Source organism: Mastomys coucha, unplaced genomic scaffold (assembly GCF_008632895.1).
Source record: "Mastomys coucha isolate ucsf_1 unplaced genomic scaffold, UCSF_Mcou_1 pScaffold22, whole genome shotgun sequence".
Taxonomy (NCBI): domain Eukaryota; kingdom Metazoa; phylum Chordata; class Mammalia; order Rodentia; family Muridae; genus Mastomys; species Mastomys coucha.
The window spans coordinates 167241057-167268003 of NW_022196905.1; the positions used below are offsets into that span (position 1 = coordinate 167241057).

General features: G+C 44.3%; 2 protein-coding genes across 4 annotated transcripts; both read left to right on the top strand.

Moving 5' to 3' along the window:
* The first annotated feature begins 35 nt into the window (after nt 1-35).
* Nucleotides 36-13850, top strand: Lsm1 (LSM1 homolog, mRNA degradation associated). The gene is made up of 4 exons (XM_031339401.1): nt 36-404; nt 6186-6254; nt 7584-7699; nt 13241-13850. Exons 1-4 carry the CDS (start codon nt 359-361, stop codon nt 13409-13411), a joined length of 402 nt encoding a protein of 133 aa, XP_031195261.1. The 5' UTR covers nt 36-358; the 3' UTR covers nt 13412-13850.
* Nucleotides 13798-26304, top strand: Star (steroidogenic acute regulatory protein). 3 transcript variants are annotated; one of them, XM_031339399.1, is made up of 8 exons: nt 13798-13907; nt 19679-19892; nt 20714-20824; nt 21059-21186; nt 22296-22454; nt 22563-22747; nt 23130-23223; nt 23771-26296. In XM_031339399.1, exons 2-8 carry the CDS (start codon nt 19829-19831, stop codon nt 23882-23884), a joined length of 855 nt encoding a protein of 284 aa, XP_031195259.1. In that variant the 5' UTR covers nt 13798-13907; nt 19679-19828; the 3' UTR covers nt 23885-26296. The 3 variants fall into 3 exon arrangements, with proteins under 3 accessions (XP_031195259.1, XP_031195258.1, XP_031195260.1); XM_031339398.1 differs by having other exon boundaries at nt 13814-13907; nt 19205-19892; XM_031339400.1 differs by lacking the exon at nt 13798-13907 and having other exon boundaries at nt 18472-19892; nt 23771-26304.
* The last annotated feature ends 643 nt before the right edge of the window (nt 26305-26947 follow it).

Sequence of the window (26947 nt, forward strand, 5' to 3'; positions counted from 1 at the left end):
TTGCACGCCGGACGCGGAGCGGTCATGGACCGGACCGGTCAACCCGGACCTCGGGGCAGGACGGCGAAGCGAGGGACGGTGCTTGTCACGCGTGAGGGAACGCCTAGCCTCCGCCCTTCCGACCTGGACTTCACTTCACTGACGAGAGGGGAAGAAAACGCTGTCTGCGACCGCACGCCCAGCACGCCTCTTGCGGTGGGTGGACGGGCGACACCGGAAGTGGGCGGGGTAACCTGAAACGCTTCCGGCGACTAGCGGTGTTTGAGGTGCAGGTGAGCGGCGGGTTCCCGTCCGCGTCCCGCCGGCGGGCGACTGGACGCCCTCGCGGCCGTGCGGTGCAGCGTTGCGAGAGCTCAAAATGAATTATATGCCCGGCACCGCCAGCCTCATCGAGGACATCGACAGTGAGTATCTGCCTCTCCCTCGGGGGGAAGGAAGCCTGCTGTGGGACCCCTTTTCCAGGGGGCATCCCTTAGCGTGATCTCAGCCCGGGTCCAAGCCCCGGAGCCCATCCCCGACCTGCCTCTGTCCTTGAGCTGGTGACACCTCCCCGCGCCCCACCCCCCCAGGCTGTGAAACTCCTTCCGAGGGGCTCAGCATCCGACTTGTGGACGCGAAGTGGCCCAGGCGACCTCCTTCGCGTGCTCTGCCCTTCACTGCAGCATTTCTAAGTTATGTTTGACCGTGGATGGGTGGAGAATGTTTACAGGAAGGACTCGCCAAACCCGAAAATGTTAAGACAACAGCAGTTGGATTTAATCAGCAGTAAACGCAGGCTTAATGTTGTATAGCCACTTGCAGTCTTCTTTTCCTATGAGGGTCATTAGCACTTTCAGATTAAGGTTGCAGAGACAGGTGTCGGACGTAATAACTGGCTTTTCTGCAAATGCTAAGTCACTTCAAACTTACTGTTTTCTGTTCGACAGTTTTGCTTTTATTTTTTTGTACAAACCAAGAAGTTACAATTTCGTTTTTTTTTTTAAGAATTAAGTTATTTATTTTTAAGATTTATTTTATTATTATGTGTAAGTACACTGTAGCTGTCTTCAGACACCCCAGAAGAGAGCATCCCACTACAGATGGTTGTGAGCCACCATGTGGTTGCTGGGATTTGAACTCAGGACCTTCGGAAGAGCAGTCAGTGCTCTTAACCGCTGAGCCATCTCTCCAGCCCTATTTATTTTTTGTGTGTATATGAATACACTGTAGCTGTCTACAGACATACCAGAAAGGGCATCAGATCCCTTTACAGATGGTTGTGAGCCAACATGTGGTTGCTGGGAATTGAACTCAGGACCTCTGGGAGAGCAGTCAGTGCTCTTAACCGCTGAGCCATCTCTCCAGCCCAATTTCATTTTTTTAAAGGTTTAGTTTTATTTGTTGTGTATTCATGTCTTGTCTACATGTAATTAAACCATGTGCATATTGGCATCCAGGAAGCCAGATGACCTTTTCTTCTTTGGATCCTCTGGAATGGGAGTTATAGACAGAGTTAGAGTCACGGTGTGGGTGCTGAGAAGGGAACTCAGATCTTCTGCAAGAGCAACACGTGCTCTTCTGAACCATCTCTCCAGCCCCCACTTTCATTACCCCCCCAAATTCTTACTCGTGTATGATTCCTCAAAATTAACTTTTAAAGAAGCATTAATATATATATATGTGTGTGTGTGTATACATATATATATAGGCATGTATGTATGTGCACTGTGTGCTTTCTTGGTGCTGGAGAGACTAGAAGAGGATATTGTGAATCGAACCTGGGTCCTCTGGAAGAGCAGCCCAGTGCTCTTAAGCACTGAACCATCTCTCTGGTCTGTAATCAGCATTTTGAAGTCATTTTAATCCTGTGACTTTTCAAAAGCAAAGTGATTTATACAACTGCAAACTAGTAAAAGTCTATAAATGTTTTGTGTGAGTTTGCAAATTAGAAAGCAACTATGATTGTATTGACTGAGACACATTAAGTTTTGTTCATATTTATATCTACAGATAGATATTAATATGTACATATGTGTATTATAGCTACATACACATATATACCTTATAAGCCTATCTATGAAGTGCAATGAAATATTCTTTTAGTGGAACTTTTTACCTTCACGTTTCCTTAGCTAATTGAATTACCCAAAGCTTCTAACAACCAATCTGCCATCTTACTAAACTTGCTTGTGTTCTCAAGCCTTCTTATACTTATTTGTGAATCTCAGACCCTTTACATTACTAAAAAATTTCAAACCATTTGATATACACCTTTTAGTCCCCCATCAGGACACACACAGAAAGAGTGTCTATCCCAATCTTTATGGGACTTTTTGGTTTTTTAGTTGTTTTGTTGTTGTTGTTATTGCTTGTTGTTTGTTTTGTTCTTGTTTTGAGACAGGTTCTTTACATTGGACTATTGTAGAATGCCCCTGCCTCTGCCCCTCAATCACTCTGATTTAAGATGTGTGCCCCCATGCCTGGTTCAGCTATGCTTGTAATCTCTCTAGCACATATACTTGCTCAGTTGTGCCTCTCCATCAGACTCGCATCCCTGTCGTGAGCATCTCAACTTACTGCAGCCTTGACTTTTCTGACCGTCCTTACAATTTGGATTTTGCTGTCAGAAGCTTGAGGGGTTTGTTCATTTTTGAAAGGGCGGCTGCCATGCTGGCCCCTTTAAATCACAACATTCCTTCTGTCTGGGTCTATAAAATCCTGGGGTTACAAACTGTGTAGTGGTGGCTCTAATCCCAGCACTTGGGAGGCAGAGGCAGGCAGATCTCTGTGAGTTCAAGGCCAGCCTGGTATACAAAATGAGTTCCAGGACAGCCAGAGCTGTTACACAGAGAAACCTTGTCTCAAAAACCAAACAAACAAAAATTCTGGGGTTAAAGACAAGGGCCACCTTGCCTGGCTTTGGCTTGAAGTTGTAATATTTTTAAAGATTTATTTATATTTATATTTATGTGTATCTACTTTTCTTTGAGTTTTTTAAAGATTACTTAGTGTTTATATGTTTGTGCCTACATGAATAATGAGTTTAGATGAAGTGCATGTGTGCAGGATGCCAGAAGAGGGCATCAGATGCCCTGGAACTGGAGTGAGGAATAGCCAAACCTCCTCATGTACAGGAGGAACAGTGTTCTTCACTGTTGAGCCATTTCTCTATTAACTGGAAGCTGTATTCATCGTTAAAAATGTAAGGCCTTCCTTTTAAGTGCTCTCCTCTGCAGATGTACATTGTGTTATGTGTTTGGGTTTTTAAAAGGTTTATGTATTTATATTTATGTGTGCGTGTGTGTACCTGTATGCTTGTGTGTGCCATGTTCATGCAGGAACTGACATATCAGGTAGTTGTGAGCTACCTAATATGTTTGCTGGGAAGTGAGCCTGGGTCCCCTAGAAGAGCAGTAAGTGCTCTTAGCCACTGAGCCACATAACCTATCCTCTGTTGTTTTCTTGGTTTCTCTAACTCTAGTTCTTGAGGATTTTCTTAGTTCTCTAGACTTTACTGTTCTCTAAACTAGGTGGTCTGAGTTGCATTGTTTAGTTCATTTTCTCTAAATCTTTAGACATTCTAGTCATACTTGAGCATCATAACTTACTATTTTTCTATACATCAGTCTTTCATGTTTCCTCATTCTTTTGCAGTTAAACTTGCCTTCAGCACTTTTCTGAATTTAACACCTGTTCTTTCTTTTAACTTTGAGCCAAATGTGAATATGCTACTTTCCCCCTTATCCCCTCTCATCTTTCATTTCCACTTTTTCTTTCTCATAGCCAAAATTTATTTATCCTTAAAGATACAACTGGGATAGGTCTAGTTTCTAAGTCTTACATAATTAAGATTTGCTTGCTTATGATAATTAATAGCCTAATGATGATGTAATTCCTTTAGAGAAGACTCATTGCTCCTCTTTTCAGACAGAAAGGACTTTATGCTGGGCATTGGTGGCACACACTTTTAATCCCAGCACTCAGCAGAGGTAGGCGATCTGTGAGTTCGAGGACAGCCTGGTCTACAGAGTGAGTTCCAGGACAGCCAGGTCTATATAGAGAAACCCTGGGGGGCAGGGCATTCACTGCAACACCTGGCTTGGTGTATGTACTTTATTTTTTAGCTGGGCATAATGAAGCACAGCTTTAATCCCAGTATTTAGAAGGCAGAGGCAGAAGTAGGTGGATTTCTGTGAGTTCAAGGCCAGCCTAGTTTATAGAGTTTCAGGACAGCCAGGTCTATATAGTGAGACCCTGCCTTAAAAAGAAAAAAACCCAAAAGTACTTTATGCATAGCATTAAAGAAATGAGCTTGCTTTTCTAAAGGCTGCTTACCACACTTGAGAATCCCCCACAGCACACACACTTTCTGTAGCTGTTTTGGTGTGGCCTTCATCCTACTGTCTTGTTATTTTTGTATTGGTCACAGAGGTAATTTTCTTGCTTTCATCCTACAGTAAATATAAATTCATGAGGTTGGTGACTTTGAGACCTCAGAATAGTTTAGAGCAATGGTTCTCAACCTTCCTAGTGCTACAACTCTTTCATACAGTTCCTCATGTTTTGGCGACCCTCTACCTTAAAATTATTTTTGTTACTACTTCATAACTGTAACTTTGTAGGCCATAGTGGCACGTACTTTTAATTCTAGCACTCGAGAGGCAGAGGCAGGTGGATCTTCAAGTTCAAAGCCAGCCTGGTCTACAGAGCTAGTTCCAGGACAGCGAAAACTGAACAAAGAAAACCTGTTTCAAAAAAACAGGCTGGTGGGGCCATGGATCTTTCACACACACACACAAGAAAACAAAACCAAGAACTGACTTTACTAGTGTTATAAATTGTAAATATCTGATATGTAAGCCCTGTGAAAGGATCGTCTGATCTCAAAGGGGTTGCTACCCTAGGTTGAGAACCGCTGGTTTAAAACTTTCAACAAATAATTCAGTCTAACAAGACTGCTCAGTTATATGTGCATACTTCTTTCTCTTCCTGAGGACCAGAGTGATTTCCAGCACCCATATCTGTGGTTCCCTGAGAACTGTTTGTAACTCTACTTCTAAGGAGTCTGATCTCCTTAGAAGATCTGGTCTCTCCAAGCATGTACACAGATAAACATAACACAAAATTTTTTTAAAGTTTTACTTGGATTCCTACTCTAGATCACTGTCAGATCTTCTTGCCTGTCTGGGGCATTTCTAAACTTTAGTTTTGGTGCTGGGAATTGAACCTAGGGTTGCGGGCTTTGCTTCTCAGCTACACACCCAGCCACTCTAAAGCATTGTTTTCATTTTTTTTTTTTAAAGATTTACTTCTTTATTTTATGTATGTGAGCACACTGCAGCTGTCTTCAGACACACCAGAAGAAGGCATCTCCATTTCAGATGGTTGTGAGCCACCATGTGGTTGTTGGGAATTGAACTCAGGACCTCTGGAAGAGCAGTCAGTGCTCTTAACCACTGAGCCATCTTTCCAGCCCTTGTTTTCATTTCATATTTCCTTGATTGAAAGCAAATGTTGAAATAATTCTAGGATTAAGGTAATAGAAATTTAGCCAATGATGAAAGTAAATAGAATTGCCATAATCCCAGAATTTAGATGGAGGCAGGGCATTTAAGAGTTCAAGGTTGGGGGCTGGAGAGATGGCTCAGCAGGTAAGAGCACTGGCTGCTCTTCCAAAGATCCTGAGTTCAAATCCCAGCAACCACATGGTGGCTCACAACCATCTGTAATGGGATCTGATGCCCTCTTCTGGTGTGGCTGAAGATAGCAAGTGTACTCACATATATAAACTAAATCTTTAAAAAAAGAAAAGAGAAAAAAGAAAAAAATTTCAAGGTTGTCCTCAGCTAAATAGTGAATTTAAGCCCAACTAGAATGCAAAGACCCTCTCAGAAAAATAAAAACCACCTAGATTAACCTTCTCTATTTAAGGTAGAGAAATTCTGTGATACTAAAAGGGTTGAATCAGTTGTTTTCCTGGCTCCTCAGTGTCCTTTTCTAACTCTGCAGCACCAACTGCTCCAAGTCTTTATAGTTCTGTCATTTAAATCCCAGGCTATAGTCTTCCCTCCCCTGTTTTATACCAAACTCCATCCTAAATACATTAGAAGAGGGTCTGGTACACAGATATTAACTGAATTTTCATTACTGTATAAGCTCACTGAAACTGACACTTTTGTTTTAAAGATCTTTTCTCCTTTTCCCAGAAAAGCATTTGGTCCTACTTCGAGATGGAAGGACACTTATAGGTTTTTTAAGAAGCATTGATCAATTTGGTATGTATTGGTTATGATCCCAATAAATTGTTTTGGCATGACTTCATACTGAAATTTACTTATCTCTAACTTTTCCACATGTGTCAGCCTAATGAAACTGTTAGGTATTTTGTTTTAAAATTATGATGAGGTGTTTCAAAACCTTGTTTATTCATTCACAAGTTTGTATTCTAAAACAGATTTTCACTGATGGTTTTATTTTCCCCACTAGAGGGAGCCAAATGATAGCAATAAAGTTAGTCTTAAAATCATTTCCTGGACCTCCTGTCCAATGAAAATAGGGTAGAAGCCATTTCCTGAAACTCTTGTTGGGAGCTAAACACAGATAAACTCAGTAGTTTACATACAGAAATACATCAGATTCAGTAGTGAGTCTGCACTTTCTGAAGGAAGAGATCTTTGTTTTTCCCTTTGGAGTAACTCTCAGTTCACACTGACACTTGTTGGTCATCTGCTAGGTCACTTGGTTTTAAACTTGAGGGAAAATGTAGCTGAAACAGCAGACTATAGGAGGTGTAAACAGCCAGCTGTGTGACTAAAGTCCCCCTGCTCACCACCCCAGCCTCTCCTGCTTCCTGGCCCTGGCATTCCCCTACACCTGGGCATAGAACCTTCACAGGGCCAAGGGCCTCTCCTCCCATTGATGACCGACTAGGCCATCCTCTGCTATACATATGCTGCTGGAGCCATGAGTCCCACCATGTGTACTCCTTGGTTGGTGTTTTAGTCCCTGGGAGCTTTGAGGGTACTAGTTAGTTCATATTGTTGTTCATCCTAAGGGGTTGCAAACCCTTCAGCTCCTTGGGTCCTTTCTCTAGCTCCGTCATTGGGGTCCCTGTGCTCAGTCCAATCTAAAGAAGCTCTCCTTCTAAAATACAGACTTCCAATCTTAATAGTTGTCTAGGCTCAAGTTTTCCAGATTTCCATTCATTTATATTTTCCTAGGGACCATGTTAATACTGGCAGTGAAATGATACAGAAGTAACTTATTGCTACCACCATTCATTTATTAGCACAGCATAATTGGAAATACTCTTTGATTGTTTAAATGTCTCCTAAAACTGAACATTCCTGTAATCTCGGCATGCATAAGAAGTTGAAGCAGGAGAATCAGCACAAAAACTGGGACGGCTTGGATTACATCATGACTTCCAGACTAGCTGAGGCTAGAGTGGGACCCTGGGACCTATTCCCTCTCCCCCCAAATAAAACAAATTCTCATAAATGGCATGTTGTAATTGGTGAAGTTAAAAAGTAAATAAATGAGTTTAAGACCTTTATAGTCAACAATGTGAACTAAACATCTGTTTCTTCTTTGTGTGCTCATAGCTAACTTAGTGCTCCATCAGACTGTGGAGCGGATTCATGTGGGCAAAAAGTACGGTGATATTCCTCGAGGGATATTCGTGGTCAGAGGAGAAAATGTGGTCCTACTAGGAGAAATAGTAAGTGAGACTGTTAACCTGTTCTTGGTTCTGGGTACTGATGCTGGCTGCTGCTTTCCGGTTTTACCACGCTTCCCACAGGAAGCCCCCAACCTGGGAAGCCGTGCTTGCTAGAGCAACACTGCAGAAATTAATTAATATTATTCTGGGGCCTTTGGCATTTTAAAGATTTGATCTCACTAGCAAAATATTGTTGGCTTTGTCAGATAGAAAACAATATTGCTGGTGTTTGCTTCAATAGCACATATACTAAGGTCCATACAGTACAAAGATTAACATGGCCTGTGCAAGGGCAGCACACATACGTATTGTTCCACATTCTCTCAGCTGGAAAGAAAGATACGGTAGTGCTATGTGTGGTGGCTCATGTCTAAAATCCCAGCAGTTAGGAAGCTGTGGTAGGTTGAATGCCTCTAGTTTGAGGCTGTCTTAGGGTTTTACTGCTGTGAACAGACACCACAACTCTTATAAAGAACAACATTTAATTGGGACTGGCTTACAAGTTCAGCGGTTCAGTCCATTGTCATTAAGATGGGAGGATGGCAGCGTCCAGACAGGCATGGTGTTGGAGATGCTAAGAGTTCTGCTGCTTGTTCCAAAGGTCAACAGCAGAAGACCAGCCTTCAGACAGTTAGGCTGAGAGTATTAAAGCCCATGCCCACAGTAACACATTTCTTCCAACAAGGCCACACCTCCAAATAATCACTCCCTGGCTCTCATAGGCTTGTCAGACACGAGTCTATGGGGAGCTTATCTAAATATAGCATAATGCAACATGCATTTAGTCCAACTTCCAGAGTCCCCATAGTCTATTGCGGTCTCAACAATTAAAAGTTCAAAGTCACCAGGCAGTGGTGGTGCACGCCTTTAATCCCAGCACTTGGGAGGCAGAGGCAGGCAGATTTCTGAGTTTGAGGCCAGCCTGGTCTACAGAGTGAGTTCCAGGACAGCCAGGGCTGAAAAATCAAAAAAAAAAAAAAAAAAGTTCAATGTCTTGTGAGATTCATTTAATCTCTTTTTTTGGCTTTTTGAGACCGGGTTTCTCTGTATAGCCCTGACTGTCTTGAATCTCACTCTGTAGACCAGGCTGGCCTCAAACTCAGAAATCCGCCTGCCTCTGCCTCCCAAGTGCTGGGATCAAAGGTGTGCGCCACCACTGCCTCACTTTCATTCAGTCACTTAAAGTCAAAGCAGATCACACACCTTAAAAACATCACAGGATATACACTACCGTTCCAAAATGCCATAGTGAGAAAATACTAGAACAAATAAGACAAAACCCAGCTGGGCAAACTCCAAACTCTCCATCTCTGTGTCTGTTGTCTAAGCACTCTTCAGATTTCCAACTCCTTTCATCTTTGTTGACTGCAGCACAATTCTCTTTGGCTGGTTCAACTCCCTGTTGACATCTTTCCTCAGCAGGTATCCCACAGCTCTGGTATCTTTGAGCATCTTATGGTCTCTAAGGCAACTTCTTGTTCCAATGACTGGGATCCACACATGATCTTCTGGCCTCTTCCAAAGGGTTTGAGTCACTTCTCCAGCTCTGCCCTCTGTAGCACTCTAAGCTCAGGTTTACCACTCCACTGCTGCTGCTGTTCTTAGTAATCATTCCATGGTACTGGCATCTCTAGTACACTGGGGTCTTCCACTGCAAGGCTTTACTAGTACCCTCTAATGGGCTGTCTTCATGGTGCCAAGCTTCAACTTCTTTGCAGGACTCCTTCAGTCCTGTGTTGTCACCTACAACTGAGGCTCCACCTTCACCAATGGCCTTCCATGGCCTTGCACAGTGCCAAGCCTCAGCTGCTCTCCATGACCCCTTCATGCCTTCAAAACCAGTACCACCTGGGTGACTCTTACACATTACCAAGTCCAGCTGCAGCACAAGGTACAACCTTGGCTGTCTCTGGAACACAGCTTCTGTGTGTTCTCAGAAAACACTTCCCAGATTTCACCTCAGTGATGCTGGTCTTTTCCTAATCACTAGTTTCTTATCTCCAGCTAACCAGCATCAATTGTCCCAGAAGTCCCTTCTATTTTTGATTCTAAAGCCAGAGCCACATAGCCAAAGCTACCTTGCAGGAGATGGATCATGGCCCACTTGTTCTATTACATTTTCAAAGCTTTCTGTTTTCTAACTCTTTCCCTAAGCTTAGCTGTCCTGAAACAATCTCCAGGGGATCACAGGGCACCTATGTCAAATCATATACCACCCCCACACATACATAATTTAAAAAGTGAAATTAAATAGTCAGTTACAAGTAGGTCTTCATGGCATGGATTCAGTTGGCAGCATTTGAGGAAAGTGTTGTATGTGTTGTAAAAGGGAAAAACAGAAACAGTAGGTTAGTGAAGCTCATGACCAGAGAGAAGGGACATGAATACTTGTGCCAGAAAGACCAGATATTAAGTGAAATATTAATCACATTGAAGTGTTGCTTGCTATGTATTTGTATGCATTCATAATAGAAGTTGATTATATGTATACATACATATGTATACCCATGAGACTGGCTGAAATTAATGGGGCAGGAGGAGTTGGTTTGCTTGGTAGCGATGTGCTTGGGTGTCATGTCTGGGACCCTGAATTCAATCCTCAGCACCACAGAAGGAGAAAAGGAAGGAAGAAGAAATAAAGACTGACGGATGTCGGAGACAGTCAGCTTAGTCACTGTATAGGGACTTTTAGCTCAGCTTGGACTGTCTCCAACACACTGGCCAGGCAGGTGGCTTGCTGCACAAATGTTTGCTGCACAAGCATGAGAGCCTGAGTTTGGATCCCCAGCACTTAAATGCCAGGCATGGCGGACCAAGGCTGTAACTCCAGTTCTGGGAGGTGAAAACAGGCATATTCTGTGACCTCAGAGGTCAGCCAGTCTAGCATACACCAAGAGTTCCAGGTTCCTTGAGAGACTATGTCTCAAAAACTAAGATGAGAGGCAAAGACACCCTATGTCAGCCTTTACTTGCCCATGCAGATAAACATGCACGTACTTCTCAAATACTGCTATAAATGTATTAATGCCTCAGTTTAAAATATTGTTTGTGGTAGGGCTAGAAAGATGGCTCGCACTTGCTCTTGCAGAGAACCTGGGTTAACTTCCCAGCAGCCACATGGTGGCTTAACAATCATCTGTAACTTAAGTTTTGAGGGCACTGATGCCTTCTGTAGGTACTAGGCATGAATACGGTGCACATATACATTCTTTTTTTAAAAGGATGATTATGTAAATCAGCAGTCAGTCTGAAGAAATTAGGTACTAAAGCTCAAGAAAACCATAACCAGAATCTACTTAGAAAAACATATACATTGTATAAGTAGTCTTTAATGGTACCCCATGGTGGCATAGAGGCTGAGGTAGGAAGATCACAAGTTTATGGCCAGCCAGGGCAAGACCTTAATTCCAAAAAGAAAAAAAAAGGGTGCTTGGATTCTGCCTTGCTGATGAGGGATTGCAGCACTAAGGACATTTACTGTTGAGAGATGGTTGCTTCACAGTCATGGTGAGTAGCTCAGTGAGTGACATACTGAAAACCAGGAAGAGCGCTAAGAACACTGTCTTCATTCCAGGGTTATGAGGAAAGGGTTGGGTGATTGTATAGTTTTTAGCAGATAACCTTTGACTCAAGTGACTTATGCAACTTGCGTGGCTTCTAATCTCCTGGTGAGAGTCCTCCATCTGATACCACAGTCCAGATACCAAGTTGCTCTGCAACCTTGGAGGCATGTGTCCATTAACTTGCAGACTGAGACATCTTTCTAGACCTTCTCATCAAAAGTCATAAAAGGAACTGGAGAGATGGTTCAATAATTGAGTGCTTACTGCTGTTTTAGAGAACCCAAGTTCCATTCCCAGACCCACTTGGGTTCTCTCATAACTGACTATAACTCCAGCTCCAGATCTGAACCCTCTTGTCAGGCTTCTGCAGGGACCCTGTACACACATAAGTAAAAAAATAAAACAAAATCTTTAAAGAAGAAATCTATCACAGGAACAGAGACCAGAAGACAGCCTGCTGTCATGGCACACCTGTGACCCAGCGTTCACTAACACAGGGGACAGTGAGTGGGAGGGCAGCCTGGGCTACAAAGTGAATTTTAATGCAGTCTGTGTGGGTTTGGTGTGGGAGCCCAGCAGTACTTCACTACTTTGTATAGGCTTTCTATGTCACAGAAATGTAAATAATGCCTATACGTTTGAAGGGTAAGAGGATAAGTGAGGCTCGTTTATAGCTAGTTTCTACATACAAAGTTGGCTATTAAATATTTATTATAACGTAGAAAGTACATCATGCTGTGTTAAATGAAAACAAAGCTTAGTCACTATTTCCATTATGGGTTTGGTTTTGTTCTAAGTTATAGATGCCTGGTCTGATGATAGAGCTAAGCAGTAGGGTGCTTACCTGGGTGGTCCCTCGCACCACAGAACAAAAGCAGTCCTAGGCCTGGGAGATGGCTCGAGGCTGACAGTCAGAGGTTCAAGTCCCGTAACTCTAGTGAATGTGGAAGGAGCAGATGGACTCCACCAAGCTGTCCTTAGACTTTCACGCAACGTTTAAAAACACAGTTCCAGAAGATACACATAGATTCAATGCTTCTGATTACATATAGACTGGTTTATACCTGAAAAATGATAACATTCACCAAAGTATTTGTGTTCTATAAGTGTTTGATTTTATTATAAATACCCTACAGTGTGTATTTTTGAAGTAAGGAAAATGAAGTAGTATTTTTATTAAACCAAATAATTTATTCAAGCATAGTGGTACATGCCTTTAATCCTTGCATTTGGGAGGCAGAGGCCAGCCTGGTCTACAAAGGAAGTTCTAGGATATCCAAGGCTACACAGAGAAACCCTATTCAAAAAACAAACAAAAAATAATAATTTTTATAAACTAAATTACTAGAGAAATACGGCACTAGACCAAACTAGAATGACTTACTAGGCCTTATGATATTTTCTATCAATGGTTGCCACAGAGGAAACAGTGTTATTATTCAGAGACTCCTAGTTAGTAAACAGAGGAACAGTTTATTCCCATAGTTTATTGTGGTGTACATTTGAATCAGGTTTTATATCTTCTTCCTGAGCAACAAACCCTAGAAATTAAATTGATGTTGAAATTGTAAAATACAATATTTGTCACATAGCCACCATGGCTTTATGTGTCTTCTAGGGGTTCGAACTCAGGTCTTCACAACTGCACAGCAAGCACCTTGTCCACTAAATTATCTCCCAAACTCAGATTTTATTTTGAAGAGAAGTTATCCTTTAATATAAAGTTAACCCTGACTAACATGGGACTATATAACCTAAACTTCTGCTCTGTGTGCTGGTCCCAATGCCCGTGTGTGTCTGGATTTGTGTGTGTTCTGTAGCAGTGTTGCTGCTGTCTGTCTGCAGAAAGAAGGGCATTTTGGCCTTAGCACAATTATGAAAAGCAGTCCAGGCCACATACTGGAATCTGCAGTCTTTGGAGCCATAATGTTTGTTCTTGGTCTTTGTGGGAAGTTGTTCAAACCTGCCTGTTTTGCAGGACCTGGAGAAGGAGAGTGACACACCCCTTCAGCAAGTGTCTATTGAAGAGATCCTAGAAGAGCAGAGGGTACAACAGCAGACCAGACTGGAGGCAGAGAAGCTGAAGGTCCAGACCCTTAAAGATCGGGGTCTCTCCATTCCTCGAGCAGACACTCTGGACGAGTACTGAGTCCTTGCTCAGAGATTGCTCTAGAGAGCAGGTGCTGTCGCCTGGTCATCTCACACATTTGACCAGAGTATCACATTGAACAGTGATCTCATTCTTTCATGGATGCCAACATGAAGAAATCATAGGGTTTTGTTTTGTTTTGTTTTTTTAACAAAATCATTATATATTAGTTTTGGTTTTCTTTTTCAAACAGTCTCAAGAAATAGTCCTGGCTGACCTAGAACTCACTATGTAAACCAGGATGACCTCTAGCTTGTGGGATTGCAGGTGGCCTCCACCAGCCCAGCTTTACTATTGAAACAAACAGTGGCATGACCTCTCTTCACACAAGCCACTGTGGAGCCAAGAATCATGTCTTTATATTGCTTATCTCAGAGTTTACATTTCTTTTCAAAAAATATTTCATTTACTTGTAAATAAAAAATGAATCTCAGAACTGTCACAAAATGGAGTTGCTTCTGGTGGAGAGACGAAATTCCCTACTGCAACATAAGGTGTGAGTATCTATATGCTAGGACTGTTGTTAGAGCTGGCTCCTTAGGAAGACATTTCATACTCCTGCTGGTTCCCTGGCCCCATTCCGTGTCTGTACTTGACAGAAGTTTTCAGATTGACAGGAGATTTCAAGGAACTGGTTACAGTAGAAGCCTCTGGTTTAGATAACTTGAGCCCTGTTTTACCCACAGTTTTCCAAACTGTAAGAATCTCTTCATAATATGCTTTGCTCTCAATCTTACATTAATTTATCTAGATTTTCAAGTCCTTTACATTTAGTTTTGATCATCTTTTGCTTAGATTATCATAAACACAAGAACAACAAAGCCCACAAAAAAAAAAAAAAATCAGATGGTGCTTAGTAACAACTGGTTCATGATGACAACACATTTTGTTGGCTTGATTGTTGGAAAATAATGATTGTGTAAGAAATCTGACAGATGACACTTTAAAAGCACTGTGGTTTAGTACACAGAGTGAGGAATGAGGCAACAGTGGAGAAATTGGCTTATTGGCACTTTGAAATGATTCTCAGTAATTTATCTCAGATGCATCATTTTTTATAATCTTTTGGACAGTAGTGCTCTTTTCTAAGATGTTTGTGGACTTACTCATACTGCAATATGAAATACACATTATGTTCTCAGGTGTTTAAAAAAAAATCTACCCTGTAAGCCATTTGGCACGTGACTACTTTATTGTTGAGTTGGTTTTACAGTACGTGCCTTTTGAAGTTATTGTCCTTGGATTGAGGATGTGGCTCAGTAAGTAGCAGAATGCTTGCTTAGAATATGCAGGATCCACATGTCACATGCCTAAGTGCATTGACATCCTCGTTCAGGGACAGCAGAGTGACTGTGTAGGTCACTTAGTTGTTATTTCAGCATCAAACAATTCCAGTGTAGTAACAGATATGACTTATAAAAGGAAAAGGGGCATTCTTGCCCCTTGAAACCTTTGTTCTTTGCAAGGTTCAACTCTGTGAGGTTTCCGCTCCGTATCATGCAGCAGCAGCCTGGAATTGACCTTAAAAGTTACACTGGCGGGACTGCTGCCTTTCTCTTCTTTCTGATTTCTCGCTGAGGGCCTTCCTTCAGCTGCCCTTTATTTGTACTGAAAAGCAGTGCTCTGCCCACTGGCCATTGTAGATATGCTCCTGATTGACTGCTGTTGCAGGAGCAAATCCAGTTCATACTTAAAGTTCCTCTACTGGCTTGGGGGGGATTCAATCCCCAGAGCCCTGCATGTAGCCATCTGCATTCTGAAACAACTGAGCATGTCCGCTTCAGGCTTTTTGTAATGTCTCCTTGGGCTCTTCATGTTTGATTTCATGCTCTCTGCTTATTAAACCACAACATCCTCTCTACTCTGAATAGAATACAAAAGAAAATGCAAAAGCAAGAAAGAGTACATCATGTATTCTGTAGTTAGGTTGCATGTGAACTGTGTTTGTGTGTGCGCGTGTGCGTGTGCTCGTGTGCGTGTGCGTGTTGATACTGGTATTATCAAGCACATGTTTCTGAGTACTCAAACCCTTGAAAGGCACCGCCACAGTCTGGTCCAAGATGGCCCTTATAACTAGGAAGGAAGAAGCAGCTGGTCTGTCCCAGCCCCATTCCAACCTTTGCTGCATAAGTATGTCACCTCATTGGAAATACCTTCCCACTTCCTGAATGCTTTTCTTTCTACCTTCACATCTCTGCTCAAGTTGCACCATCCTTGATTACCTTCTCTAGGATAGGAAGGGTAGCTCAAGGAGGGAAAGCTCATTTAGCATGCACAAGGCCCTGGGTTCTAGCCTCCAGCATCAGAATAGCAGGAGAAAGACCTCAAAAATCCTACCCCACCCATTTCCCTTGCAGCTTTATTTTTCACTATCAATAGCTGACAAAGTTGTCATTATTTACTGTCAATCTCCAAAGTAAATGCTTAAGGTTGGGGTTTCTGATGTATGGGCATGTATGATGATGATGTCCCAGCACTTGAGAGGCAGGAAGTTTGGAGATTTAAGGCCAGCCTCTGCTACACTGCGACCTGGAGGCCAGGCTGGGCTACATGAGTCCCTGTCCTTAAAGTAAAAGTGCTGATGAGACAGGGTCTCTGATTTTGAGGCCAGCCTGGTCTACATAGTTCCAGGACAGCCAAGGCTACATAAACCCTTTGACCAAACAAAACCAAGTAAAGGGATTTTCTGTCTACTTGATCTTTTAGCCCCAGCATGTGAATGAGGCCTGAAATAGTAGGTTTCACTGTAAAGCTGTTTGAAGGATAGACGGATGAATGGTTTAAAATATGGATGTGAGCTCAAGTTGAGTCAGACCCTTCAGTGACCAGTAGCATGCCAAAGATGAGGACAGCTCATGCATGCACTGCCTTAGCTACAGGCCACAGATTCCAGGTGTCAAGAATTTGTGTCAGAGTTTCTGAAGACACATATCAGAGAAACATGAGGTGGAGAGTCGGATAGGGCCCCAGTCAGTTACTGGAGGAGCCTGAAGCCTGTTCTATCAGCTGCCTTCCAGGGAACTGAACTCTAGTGTCCACCATTCCTCTTGCACATCACCACTCCAAAGTCCTTTTCCAGATTGTCTTGTGTGTGCTTGCTGTTCTCTGTTCAGTAGGTCTTACATTTACCAAGTGGCTTAGGATCAAAAGTAAGTTTTGGGTAAATAGATATGCACTTGTAGCTCCTAGCTACCAGGGAAACTGAGGCAGGGCCAGCCTCTACAATATAGTGAACTCCCAGCTTTTAAAGAGAGGCTGGAGAGATGGCTCAGGCTCAGTAGTTAAGAGCACTGGTTGCTTTTCTAGAGGACTCCAGTTTGATTCTCAGCACCCATGTGGCTGTTCACAATTCTAGTTCCAATTCCAGGGGACAGACCTCATGTCCCCTTTGGGCTTCCATAAGCACCAGGCACACAAGTGGTGCACAGACATACACTGAAGGCAAATCCAAAGTAAAAATTTTAAAAATAGCTCCCTCTCTCAAAAGGAAAAAAAAAAAAAAAAAAAAAAGCCAGGCTAAGCACACACCTTTACAGAACTCAAGAGGCGGGGACGGGGGAAGCAGGGTTGGGGTTGGGTGGCATTAGCAGTGCTGAGCAAGGCGACCCGTACCTTTAATCTCAGCATTTACAGAAGCAGAGGCAGGAATAGATTTCTATGTGGCACTCCTTTCTCCCTTACCCCTGTACGGGCATAGCAGCTCACCTTTGAGTCTGTGTGACGTGGTGGACATCAGTGTAGAGTGGTTGAGTACTTGATGGAGTTCCCTTTACTGTTACAAAGCCTTGCTCCCTCTCCTCATTCACTGTCTATCCAGTCTCCTTCCATGTAGGCTCTGCTCGTATCAAAAGGGAAGGCCAGATTTAGATCCCCAGAATCAGAGGGCATTCCCAGACCTTTCTTGACCTTTTTGCTCAGAGGAACATTAAGAGTTAAGGAGTCATTCAGCCTGGAAGAGAGTCTTGGCACTGGGGGAGGTCATTGCACACCCCCTCCCTGAGTCAACGGCAGTGTCTGACATCAGCAGCAGCTGTATGCCTCAGTGTTCCAGTCTGCCCGCACTACCCCCTCCTTCCTTGAATGCCATTATTCTCCACAGAATGGCAACAGCAAGGCCTTGAACATTATCTGTATGGCCGGTCCCACACAACCCCCTCCCAGCTCCCTACCACTTGCCCTGAAGGAGGGCCCACGTGTGTCTGGGGAAGCACGTGTACCAAGCAATGGATGATTGGGTAGGATGCAGCTAGGCCAGCCAGCCAGCCTGCCAGCACACCCTCTGCCTGGGGAACAGCAGGCTTCTGTCTTCTCTGAGACCCTGAGGGCTGGAAGTAACACCTGTGGGTGAGTTTCCTGGATTCAGCAAAGGTGTGTGTCTGTCCACCTTGCTGCTTCCCTAAGTAGGACCCTAACAGAGGAATAAGAGCACTCTGTCCTCATAGGAACGAGAGGGAAGTAGACAGTACCTGTGGGAATTAATCCCAAAGAAGAAGGTGTGGCAGAGCATGCCTATAGGCAGGAAAATCAGGATCTCAGGGCTTGTCCCAGCTACTTGGCAAGTTCAAGGACAACCAGGTTAGACTTTTTTTTTTTTTTAAGAATTATTTATTTTATGTATGTGAGTACACTGTAGCTGTCTTCAGACACACCAGAAGAGGGCATCGGATCCCATTACAGATGGTTGTGAGCCACCATGTGGTTGCTGGGAATTGAACTCAGGACCTCTGGAAGAGCAGTCAGTGCTCTTAACCACTGAGACATCTCTCCAGCCCAACACTCTTGTCTTAATCCCACAAAAAGAGGCAAGAATCAAGACCTGGGTTATGCCTCTCCAGTGGGCACTGACTGGGAGGGTGTGCACCAGGGGGACATGCTACTAGAAACCTGAGATGGACAAAAATGAGCCCTGGCAGATGAGTGGGCCTTTGAGACTAGACCCTGAAGCCTTAGATGCCTACAGACAGTAGCTCCCACAAGGCCTCTCACACAGCCTCACTAGGACAGAAATGTAGACTGTTGGCCTCAGCTGTCCTGTATGGTTCCATACTTAACCATTTATCCAGTTCCCTTGAGGGAGTGGGTCTTTCCTTGGGACAGTAGTGACAGGACTCTTGCTGGCGGCAGGGTCTAGGGCAGAACAAATCTGATAAGACTTTACTGACAACATTGTTGACATATGAATTTGCCTCAAAGGTACTTGGAAAGGAAGAGATCTTGGCAGGGCAGTGCTGGGAGGTAGAACTTTTTCCTGCTTGGTATGTCTAGGAACTGAGGCAATTAATTGTAAGGTTTCCTGCTCTGCCCAATATCACAGGATCACATACCTGCAGAGACTGGCGAGAGTCAATGTCCAAAGGATTTGTGTTTCTCACCTTTGTGCACAGGTCAAGTCCTGTAGCAGGGCTGGCCAGCCTGAGTGGCATGAAGAAAAGGGTGAGCTTGCAGGGTAGAACCTAGGCCTAAGTTACTCTCTGCTTTGAGAGCTTACTGGGTGGGTCATCTCATATTCAGACAGTCCCCAGAATGAGAACTTAGAATGGAGTTTGTATCAATGGGTGAGCAAATAAATGAATAACTGGACATATGGGGTGCTCAGGAGGCCCCATGTGGAAGGAAGCAAGGCCAGCTAGGACTTGAGCTATTGATCTATATTGCCCTAGCCCTGACACTGGTATCCTCTTTGTCTTTGAGTTAGGCATTGACACCCTCCAGGTCTTGCAGCCTTTTATTTATTTATTTATTTATTTATTTATTTATTTATTTATTTATTTATTTATTTTTGTTTTGAAACAGGGTCGTTGTGTGTAGCGCTTGCTGTCCTAAACCTTACTATATAGACCAGGCTGGCCTAGAACTCAACAGAGATCTACTTGCCTCTGCCTGGGAGAGTTGAGATTAGAGGTGTGTGCTACCATGCCCGGCTCTGGTCTTGTTGCAAGAACTCACTCTTTGGTTCTTTGGCCCTGGCTCCCTCTCTTGGCCAGAGTTTCTGTCTAGTTTTTGATGCGCCCCAGTTACTGGCCATTTAAGTGTATGGTGAACCTGGAGCTTGAGGACAGGGCTCAAAGTCTACACTTAAAACTTCTGAGAAGCTATATGCCCTCTGCCCCACCTCGGTGACCACTGCTTTCGTTACCTGCTGAGTCTGGTCCTCTCTACTCCCTTGAGGCAGTCTGCCCCCTCCCACCTTGGCCAACACTGCAGTATGAGGCAATCATTCCATCCTTGACCCTCCCGCACAATGACTGATGACTGTTTTATCTCAAGTGATGATGCACAGCCTTCCGCTGGAAGCATTTAAGGCAGAGAGCGCTTGGTTTGAGCCACAGCTGCAGGACTCAGGACCTTGAAAGGCTCAGGAAGAGCAATCCTTGAGAGCGGCAGCCACCTCAGCACTGCCACATCTGCCAAGAAAACATGTTACTAGCGACATTCAAGCTGTGTGCTGGAAGCTCCTATAGACATATGCGGAATATGCGAGGTGAGTCTCCGGGGGGACATGAGAGCTTGCCAAGACCTTCTAAGTAACATAGTTTTGTGGGTAAGATCTTGGGTGGGCAATAGGTCACATGGGCTTCGATCCCAGCTGTGCCTCTTAAACTGGGGTCTTCTCTAGGCCTCAGGTTTTTGCCTGAAAAACTGGCCTGATTACTAAGGAGCCATATCTCACCCAAATTCTGTAATTTCTAGCTTCTACTCTAAGGCCCTAGTTCTTCTGGAACAAGTGCTGATGTTGCCTCCCTTCAGGAGGGAACTGAGTCTGTCCCAAGGGTCGCAGGCAGGTCTTTGCCACAGTGGTAGAGAAACACAGAAGCTAGCCTTTACTCTAAGAAGCGTGCCCGGCAAGTCCGAGGCACTGTCTGGGAAGAAGAGCAGAAGAGAGGAGAGTTGGGCAGCAGCAGGACAAGGCAAAGGATGGTGGGGGTGACTCTCGCCACTGGAGAGCTAAGAGGCAGACCTTGGTAGTGGGACAACCCTAAGGAGACAGAGTGTGTCCTACTCCATATCCAGTGACTTCCCAATCAGCCTTTTTCTAGTTAACAGCCCAGGTAAACTTCTATAGCCAGGTAGGGCCAGGTCTGACCAGCCCACCCTTATTTTCCAAGTTGGAAGAGAGATCTGGGCCCTGGACGTGGGAGAGGAAGTCTAACAAGGAACTTGAAGCTAGAGATGTGGCTGTAGTTTGGATCCCTGCTGGGATCTGTGTTCCTGAGCCAGTTTGCTCATCTGTGATGAGTGGATACAATGGTCCCTCAAGAGACTTCCTAGCTCCTTGACAAAAGTTTCTTTCCCTTCCTGCAGGACTGAGACACCAAGCTGTGCTGGCCATTGGCCAAGAGCTGAACTGGAGAGCGCTGGGGGATCCCAGTCCTGGGTGGATGGGTCAGGGTCAGCGTCGGAGCTCTCTGCTTGGTAAATATTGGGGCTTTCTGAGCTTCTGCCATTGATGGGTCTTAGGGTGCAAATGTTGCTCACAAGGGCTGTCCCCTGCCTGTGGTTACCTGACTCCTGTGACTACCTTGACCCTATACCTTGACCCCCCTATGGCTATGATCTTGTTTCTTCAGAGAGCTGCAAAGGGATGAGAGCTGTGGACTGGCTGGGTCACTATAACCATGTTCTCTTTTTCCTTGGTTCTGTATGCAGGTTCTCAACTGGAAGCAACACTTTATAGTGACCAGGAGCTGTCCTACATCCAGCAGGGAGAAGTGGCTATGCAGAAGGCCTTGGGAATACTCAACAACCAAGAAGGCTGGAAGAAGGAAAGCCAGCAGGTAAGTAAAGTGGCTGGGAGACACCTGCAGTTCCTGATTGCCCCACCACCGCACTCAGAGACTGCTGGGACTCCTACTGCACTCACAATTGATAAACAGCCAAGCAGTTGTACTCTGGGAACTCTCTATCTATCTATCTATCTATCTATCTATCTATCTTTCTATCTATCTATCAATCATCAGGTGAGGGTGAGGGTACATACCTTTTAATCTCAGCATTCAGGAGACTGAGGCATGTGGATCTCTGGGAGTATAAGGCTAGCTAGCCTGGTCTATGTGGCAGGTTCCAGCCTAGCCAGGACTGCATAGTAAGACCCTTCCTCAAAACAAGCAAACAAGGAATGTGTTCTCAGATAACCACTCCTCCATAAGGATAACTGAGAAACACTATTCCTATTTTTTTTAACTACCCCTGGAAAGCTGTACACTCATGCAGTAAACACACATGTATTAGAGGTCATACAATCCACCACTACAAGCACCTCAGAGTTAGAGTGCACTCTACTGTGCAGCCTACCCTGTAGATGCGCTCAGTGGGTAATATGATCTCGTCCTAACACAGAAGCAAAGCCTATGTTAAACCCAGCAGCTCTATTATTAATCTACTTTGGTGGCCTTATCTTCAACAAACGTTTCCACACTGCCCATTACCCAAAGTTCAGATGAAACATCTTGCTGCTCAAGCTCTTACAGGAATGGAAGTGCTAGACTACTAGGATCTAATATACTAATCGGCTAATCTGGGATCCAGGCTTAGCACACTGCTCTTTCAAATCACTGAAACTTTCAGGCCCCAGGTTCTTCTAAAGTGACATATTAAGCCAACAAAACAACAAACCAAAAAGCCTAACATTCTCTATATCTAATTTGCTGCTGTCGATCAGACATTTTACACTCCCCAGTACGTCATCCTTCAGGGCATTTCAGTTGGACCTGCTCATACTAGTGTAGAATGGACATACAAGGACCAGATCCTCATCAGGTAGAGATCCAGGTACCCTAATGCTCATCGTAGGCCTGCTTGTCCCCTTTCCTAGTATGGTCTAAGACCTAGGCTAGGAATAATTTTCTCTAACCATAACCCCGTGGCTCTCTTTTGTCCCTAACAGGAAAATGGGGATGAAGTGCAAAGTAAGATGGTGCCGGATGTGGGCAAGGTGTTTCGCTTGGAGGTGGTAGTGGACCAGCCTATGGACAGACTCTATGAGGAGCTTGTAGACCGCATGGAGGCCATGGGAGAGTGGAACCCAAATGTCAAGGAGATCAAGGTGAGGAAAGGCCAAGTGTGCGCAGCAGGGAGGCAAGCGAATGCAGTCCTGAACTCTGGGCCTTAGCCTAGCACTGGCTGAGTCCCGACTCCAACTCCCTTGTGTTAGGTCCTGCAGAAGATTGGGAAAGACACGGTTATCACCCATGAGCTGGCCGCAGCAGCAGCAGGCAACCTGGTGGGGCCCCGCGACTTCGTGAGCGTGCGCTGTACCAAGCGCAGAGGCTCCACCTGTGTGCTGGCAGGCATGGCCACGAATTTTGGAGAGATGCCCGAGCAAAGCGGCGTCATCAGGTAAAATTTGGCAGTGGTCTCTAAACTGCAGTGCCATAATCTTGATCCCCACTTGTAAGAAACCAGTTCTTAGCCCCACTCTCAGCTTTAACAAGAAAGTAGTGACCTGAGTAACCCCACTTCCGCAGCCAGGTGGTCTTGTTCTACCCTCCCAGGAACTTCTAAGAATCCTAATCATTTTGCAAAGCTAGGAGCAGGCTTCTTTGGGTTCTAACAATGGTGGCCCAGCAGGAAGCCTTCAGCCACAAGCAGCAGGTTACCCATGCCAACTGTTAAGTAGTATTTTTGGTAAAGTACTTTGTAAGGAAAGTTAAAATTCAAGGGACTCTAGAAGTGTAACTAACCAGTCTAAGATTCTCATTTGTAACTCCTGCCTTGCCAGAGCTGAACATGGTCCTACCTGCATGGTGCTTCACCCACTGGCTGGAAGTCCCTCAAAGACTAAACTCACTTGGCTGCTCAGTATTGACCTGAAGGTAAGAGGCACGGGAGATGGCCTAGGGGTAGGAAGCAGTAGCAATGCTGCTCTTGTTCCCCAACAGAGAGAAGCCTCTTGCATTTTTTTTCTCGACTTCTGTTGATGCGTATGTGTGAATGTAGGTGCTCAAGTGTCACAGCACAGTGGAAGTCTGTTTGGGTCCCAGGAATTTATCAGACGGTCAGGCATGTGCTTTGACCTACTAAGCCATTTTGCCGGCCTTCCTCTTGCATTCTCGTAGAGTCAAACAGGCTGTTGGATAGGCAATGGACTTAAAATACTTGAGGACAGAAATAGTAAGATCACACATTTGCGATTCCAAGATAGCTTTTTGAAACATCAGTTTTATCTATAATTCGGACCATTTACAAAGAGGCGATCCTGGGCTCAGTAGGTGAGGATTCTCACCTTTCAGGTAATACAGATGTCTCACTTGGGGTCACACATCCTATCTATAACAACAGGGCAGCAAAGGTTGCCCCTTAAACCAGCAAGACCAAGTTTGAGGTGCCCAGGATCCCAGCACTCTTGTCTCTCTACTCCAGGGGTGGCTGCCGAAGACCATCATCAACCAGGTCTTATCGCAGACCCAGATAGAGTTCGCCAACCACCTGCGCAAGCGCCTGGAGTCCAGCCCTGCCTCTGAGGCCCAGCGTTAAGGACTCCCACCACATCGACCTGCATGCCACTGGAAGCTCTCACAGGAAGCCTGCAAGTCTGTCCATCTTCAGTTAACGACAATGGGAGGGGTCATAAGACACTAGGACTGACTGGTAAAACTATCAGAAAAATAGAAATGAGGCTTAGAATAACAGTCCTCTAGTGTCTCCCACTGACTAGCTGTGAAGTGAAGGCTAAGGGATAGGTATCTATGAAACCTTTTTTCTAGGCCTGTACATGCTGACCTTAAAATCCCTACTAAAAAAAACATCAGCAGCTGATGTGACCAGGGAACTGTTGTCTTACAAGCTCCAAACGCCACTCCCTGAAGGCAATGTGTGCACAGAGCAAGGTCTTACGTAGGAAATTCTGTGGCCTTCTCTGCTCCTCTGTAAAAGGCCAGAACTTGAAACGACCCACAAAGGGCCCCTCCAGAGTATTCCAACTTTTCTCTAAGGAGAAATTAAATAATCATCCTGCCAGCTTCTCTACTTATCCCATGACAATAAAGAATCATACATGCACATTTCAGCCTGTACATGTCAAGTCCCAGTCTAAGATATCGGTGCTGGGATGACAGCTTCATCAGAGTTCTGGGTTTAAATCTCCTAGTTCATTAAAGGGAACAAAACTTCTGGAGATTTATGTCATTTGACTGTTTAGAGTAATTTCATAACAAACACAATTCTAAATTGGTTCTTACAGATCTCCAGCTAAAAACCAATGTGATGGCACATGCCTTTAATTCCAGCACTCCCTGTGCAGAGGCAGGTGAATCTTTCTAATACTGAGGCCAACCTGGGTCTACACAGAAGGATAGCCAGAGCTGCATAATGAGACTATCTCAAAAATACAAAACACAGGGATTGAAAAGATGGCCAAACTCTTGGGAGTACCTGCTGCTCTTCTAAGAAAATCCAGGTTCAATTCCCAGCATCCACATGGCAGCTCACAACTACAATTCTAGTCCAGAGGAACCTGATGCCCACTTGTGGCCTTGGTGGGCACAAGGCATGCAAGTGGTACACAGACACACAAAACATGTAGGCTGAAGAACACCCATAAACATTAAAAACAAAACCCTAGTCGAGCACAGTGGCTCAACAGTTTTAATCTCAACAGTTCACCAAATGATGACACAGGTGAACTGCCAAGTTCCAGGCTAGCTTGGACCATAGTGAGACCATCTCACAACAAAACAAACTCTGCAGAGCTGGAAGTTAAGACTAAGAGCATTTTGGCAGGAAGATTATGACAGGATTTTCATTTACCTAATACTGAATAATACTGACCAGTAATGCTAAGGTAAAGTTAGGACTATGTCTACTGCTTCTGAGGTTAGTAATAGACAGATTGGATGTCAGCTTGGCTCGGAGCTAGCACCTTCCTTGGTTGAAAAGGTTAAAGTATTATATTGACTTTTAGGGAGACAAACTGAAGTCAGAAGAGCTGTAACATTCCAGTTCCAGAGACAGTACACTTTAAAGTTTGAAGTCAGCCTAGTCTACAGAGTAAGTTCCAGGAAAGTCAGGGCTGTTACATAGAAAACTCTGTCTCAAAAAAAAAAAAATTAAGTTGTGACTAGCAAAATCAGTGTGTAATAGCGTTTGCCACCAAGGCTGATGACTCCAGGAAGTCATAGAGACGGAAGGAGGGAAGTGAAAAACTGACTCCACAGAAGTCCTGATGGCTGCTTATCTATACTAAGTATCTTACACACATAAATACTAGGATATATTGGAATTCTTTTGCTGAATGTGTTAAGGATGAACAATTTTAACAACCTAAAGCTTTTCATGCTAGGCATCTTTCAAAAACATAATGTAATGCCTGTGTGAGTGTGCATGGGCCCCAGCACACACATGGAGGTCAGAGGGCAACTTCAGGAGTGTGCCCCCAACCCCACGCCCATCTTGGGTCCTGGGTTGTCAGGGTAGGCAGCAAGCAGTGGCACCTTGTTGTTCCACTTTTCTGTCCCTTATAGTCTTAGTATAAGACTATAAGTATGGGCAGTCCCCATCACTTGCAAAGAACTGAGCTTATTTATGAATAGAACAATATGGAACATGTATTTATTTATTGAAGCTGTAAGCCTTCACTGATATTTATTGCTCATCCTGGCGCTCGCTTCAAGGTGAGGCAGGGCAGTTGTAGAGCTTTTCTGACTGAACCATAAGCGGGGTCAACTAAGAGAGCAGCCGCTTGCTGAAAGACGCAGTACAGCAGCACGGGAGCCGACTTCAGAGCAGGCAGACCGGGAGGAAAGGGCAGTCAGCAAACGCTGCGGCTTTAACAGGACTGGCATTGGCTCCTGTACACACTGTAACTGAATCTCTGCTGTCTGAGATGTTTATCCATTTGTTTAATTTTACATTTCAATAAAAGCAGTTGTCACTGGCTGTCTGATTATAGATACCTACAGATGGGTAGTTCTTTTTCTAATCTTTGAAACGAACTTTATTAATACCTCCAAGTTCACAACTGTACACACCTTCTTTTTATCTTGTTTCACTTCAATTTTGTTCTTTTGAGACAAGGGCTCACTCGCTTACTCTACAGCCCGCTGGCCTGGAACGTGTAATCACTCGTCCTGCCTCCCCTGAGTGCTGGGATTAATGGTGGGGCCCGCCAGCATCTGGCTGTACTGTCAAGCAGCACTTTGGTAACCTCTAATGTAGGAAAGCCAGATACACAAACATGTAGTTAAACGTAGGTAGCCAGGAGACCTGTATATGGTTATGTGCCAACACCTCACCCCTAGTTCTTCTAATAACATCACTTCGTTTCCCTCAGACTCCTTCAAATGCCGATGACCTCACTCTATAAGCTGGCTTGTCCTTTCTCAGACTAGTCCTTGCATTAGTGGGTATCTAGTGCTGATAGGCTGTGACCTCAGCTTTAAATAATACTGACTCCCCCAAAGCAGGCAGAGCAAGGCAGGTTTCTGTGAGTTTGAAACCAGCTAGACTATGTAGACAGACCTTGCCTCAAAAAGCAAAACAAGATATTCAATGTATGAAATAAGTCTGAGTGATTCAGTAGGAGACAAGTATAATAAAATC

What these genes read in the sequence shown, in the direction of transcription:
- Star (XM_031339399.1), top strand. Translation starts at nt 19,829, where the DNA reads ATGTTACTAGCGACATTCAAGCTGTGTGCTGGAAGCTCCTATAGACAT. An exon ending in ACATATGCGGAATATGCGAG is followed by an intron (nt 19,893 to 20,713) that starts GTGAGTCTCCGG and finishes CCCTTCCTGCAG; the next exon opens with GACTGAGACACCAAGCTGTG. An exon ending in GGAAGAAGGAAAGCCAGCAG is followed by an intron (nt 21,187 to 22,295) that starts GTAAGTAAAGTG and finishes TGTCCCTAACAG; the next exon opens with GAAAATGGGGATGAAGTGCA.
- Lsm1 (XM_031339401.1), top strand. Translation starts at nt 359, where the DNA reads ATGAATTATATGCCCGGCACCGCCAGCCTCATCGAGGACATCGACA. An exon ending in AAGAAGCATTGATCAATTTG is followed by an intron (nt 6,255 to 7,583) that starts GTATGTATTGGT and finishes GTGTGCTCATAG; the next exon opens with CTAACTTAGTGCTCCATCAG. An exon ending in TGGTCCTACTAGGAGAAATA is followed by an intron (nt 7,700 to 13,240) that starts GTAAGTGAGACT and finishes CCTGTTTTGCAG; the next exon opens with GACCTGGAGAAGGAGAGTGA.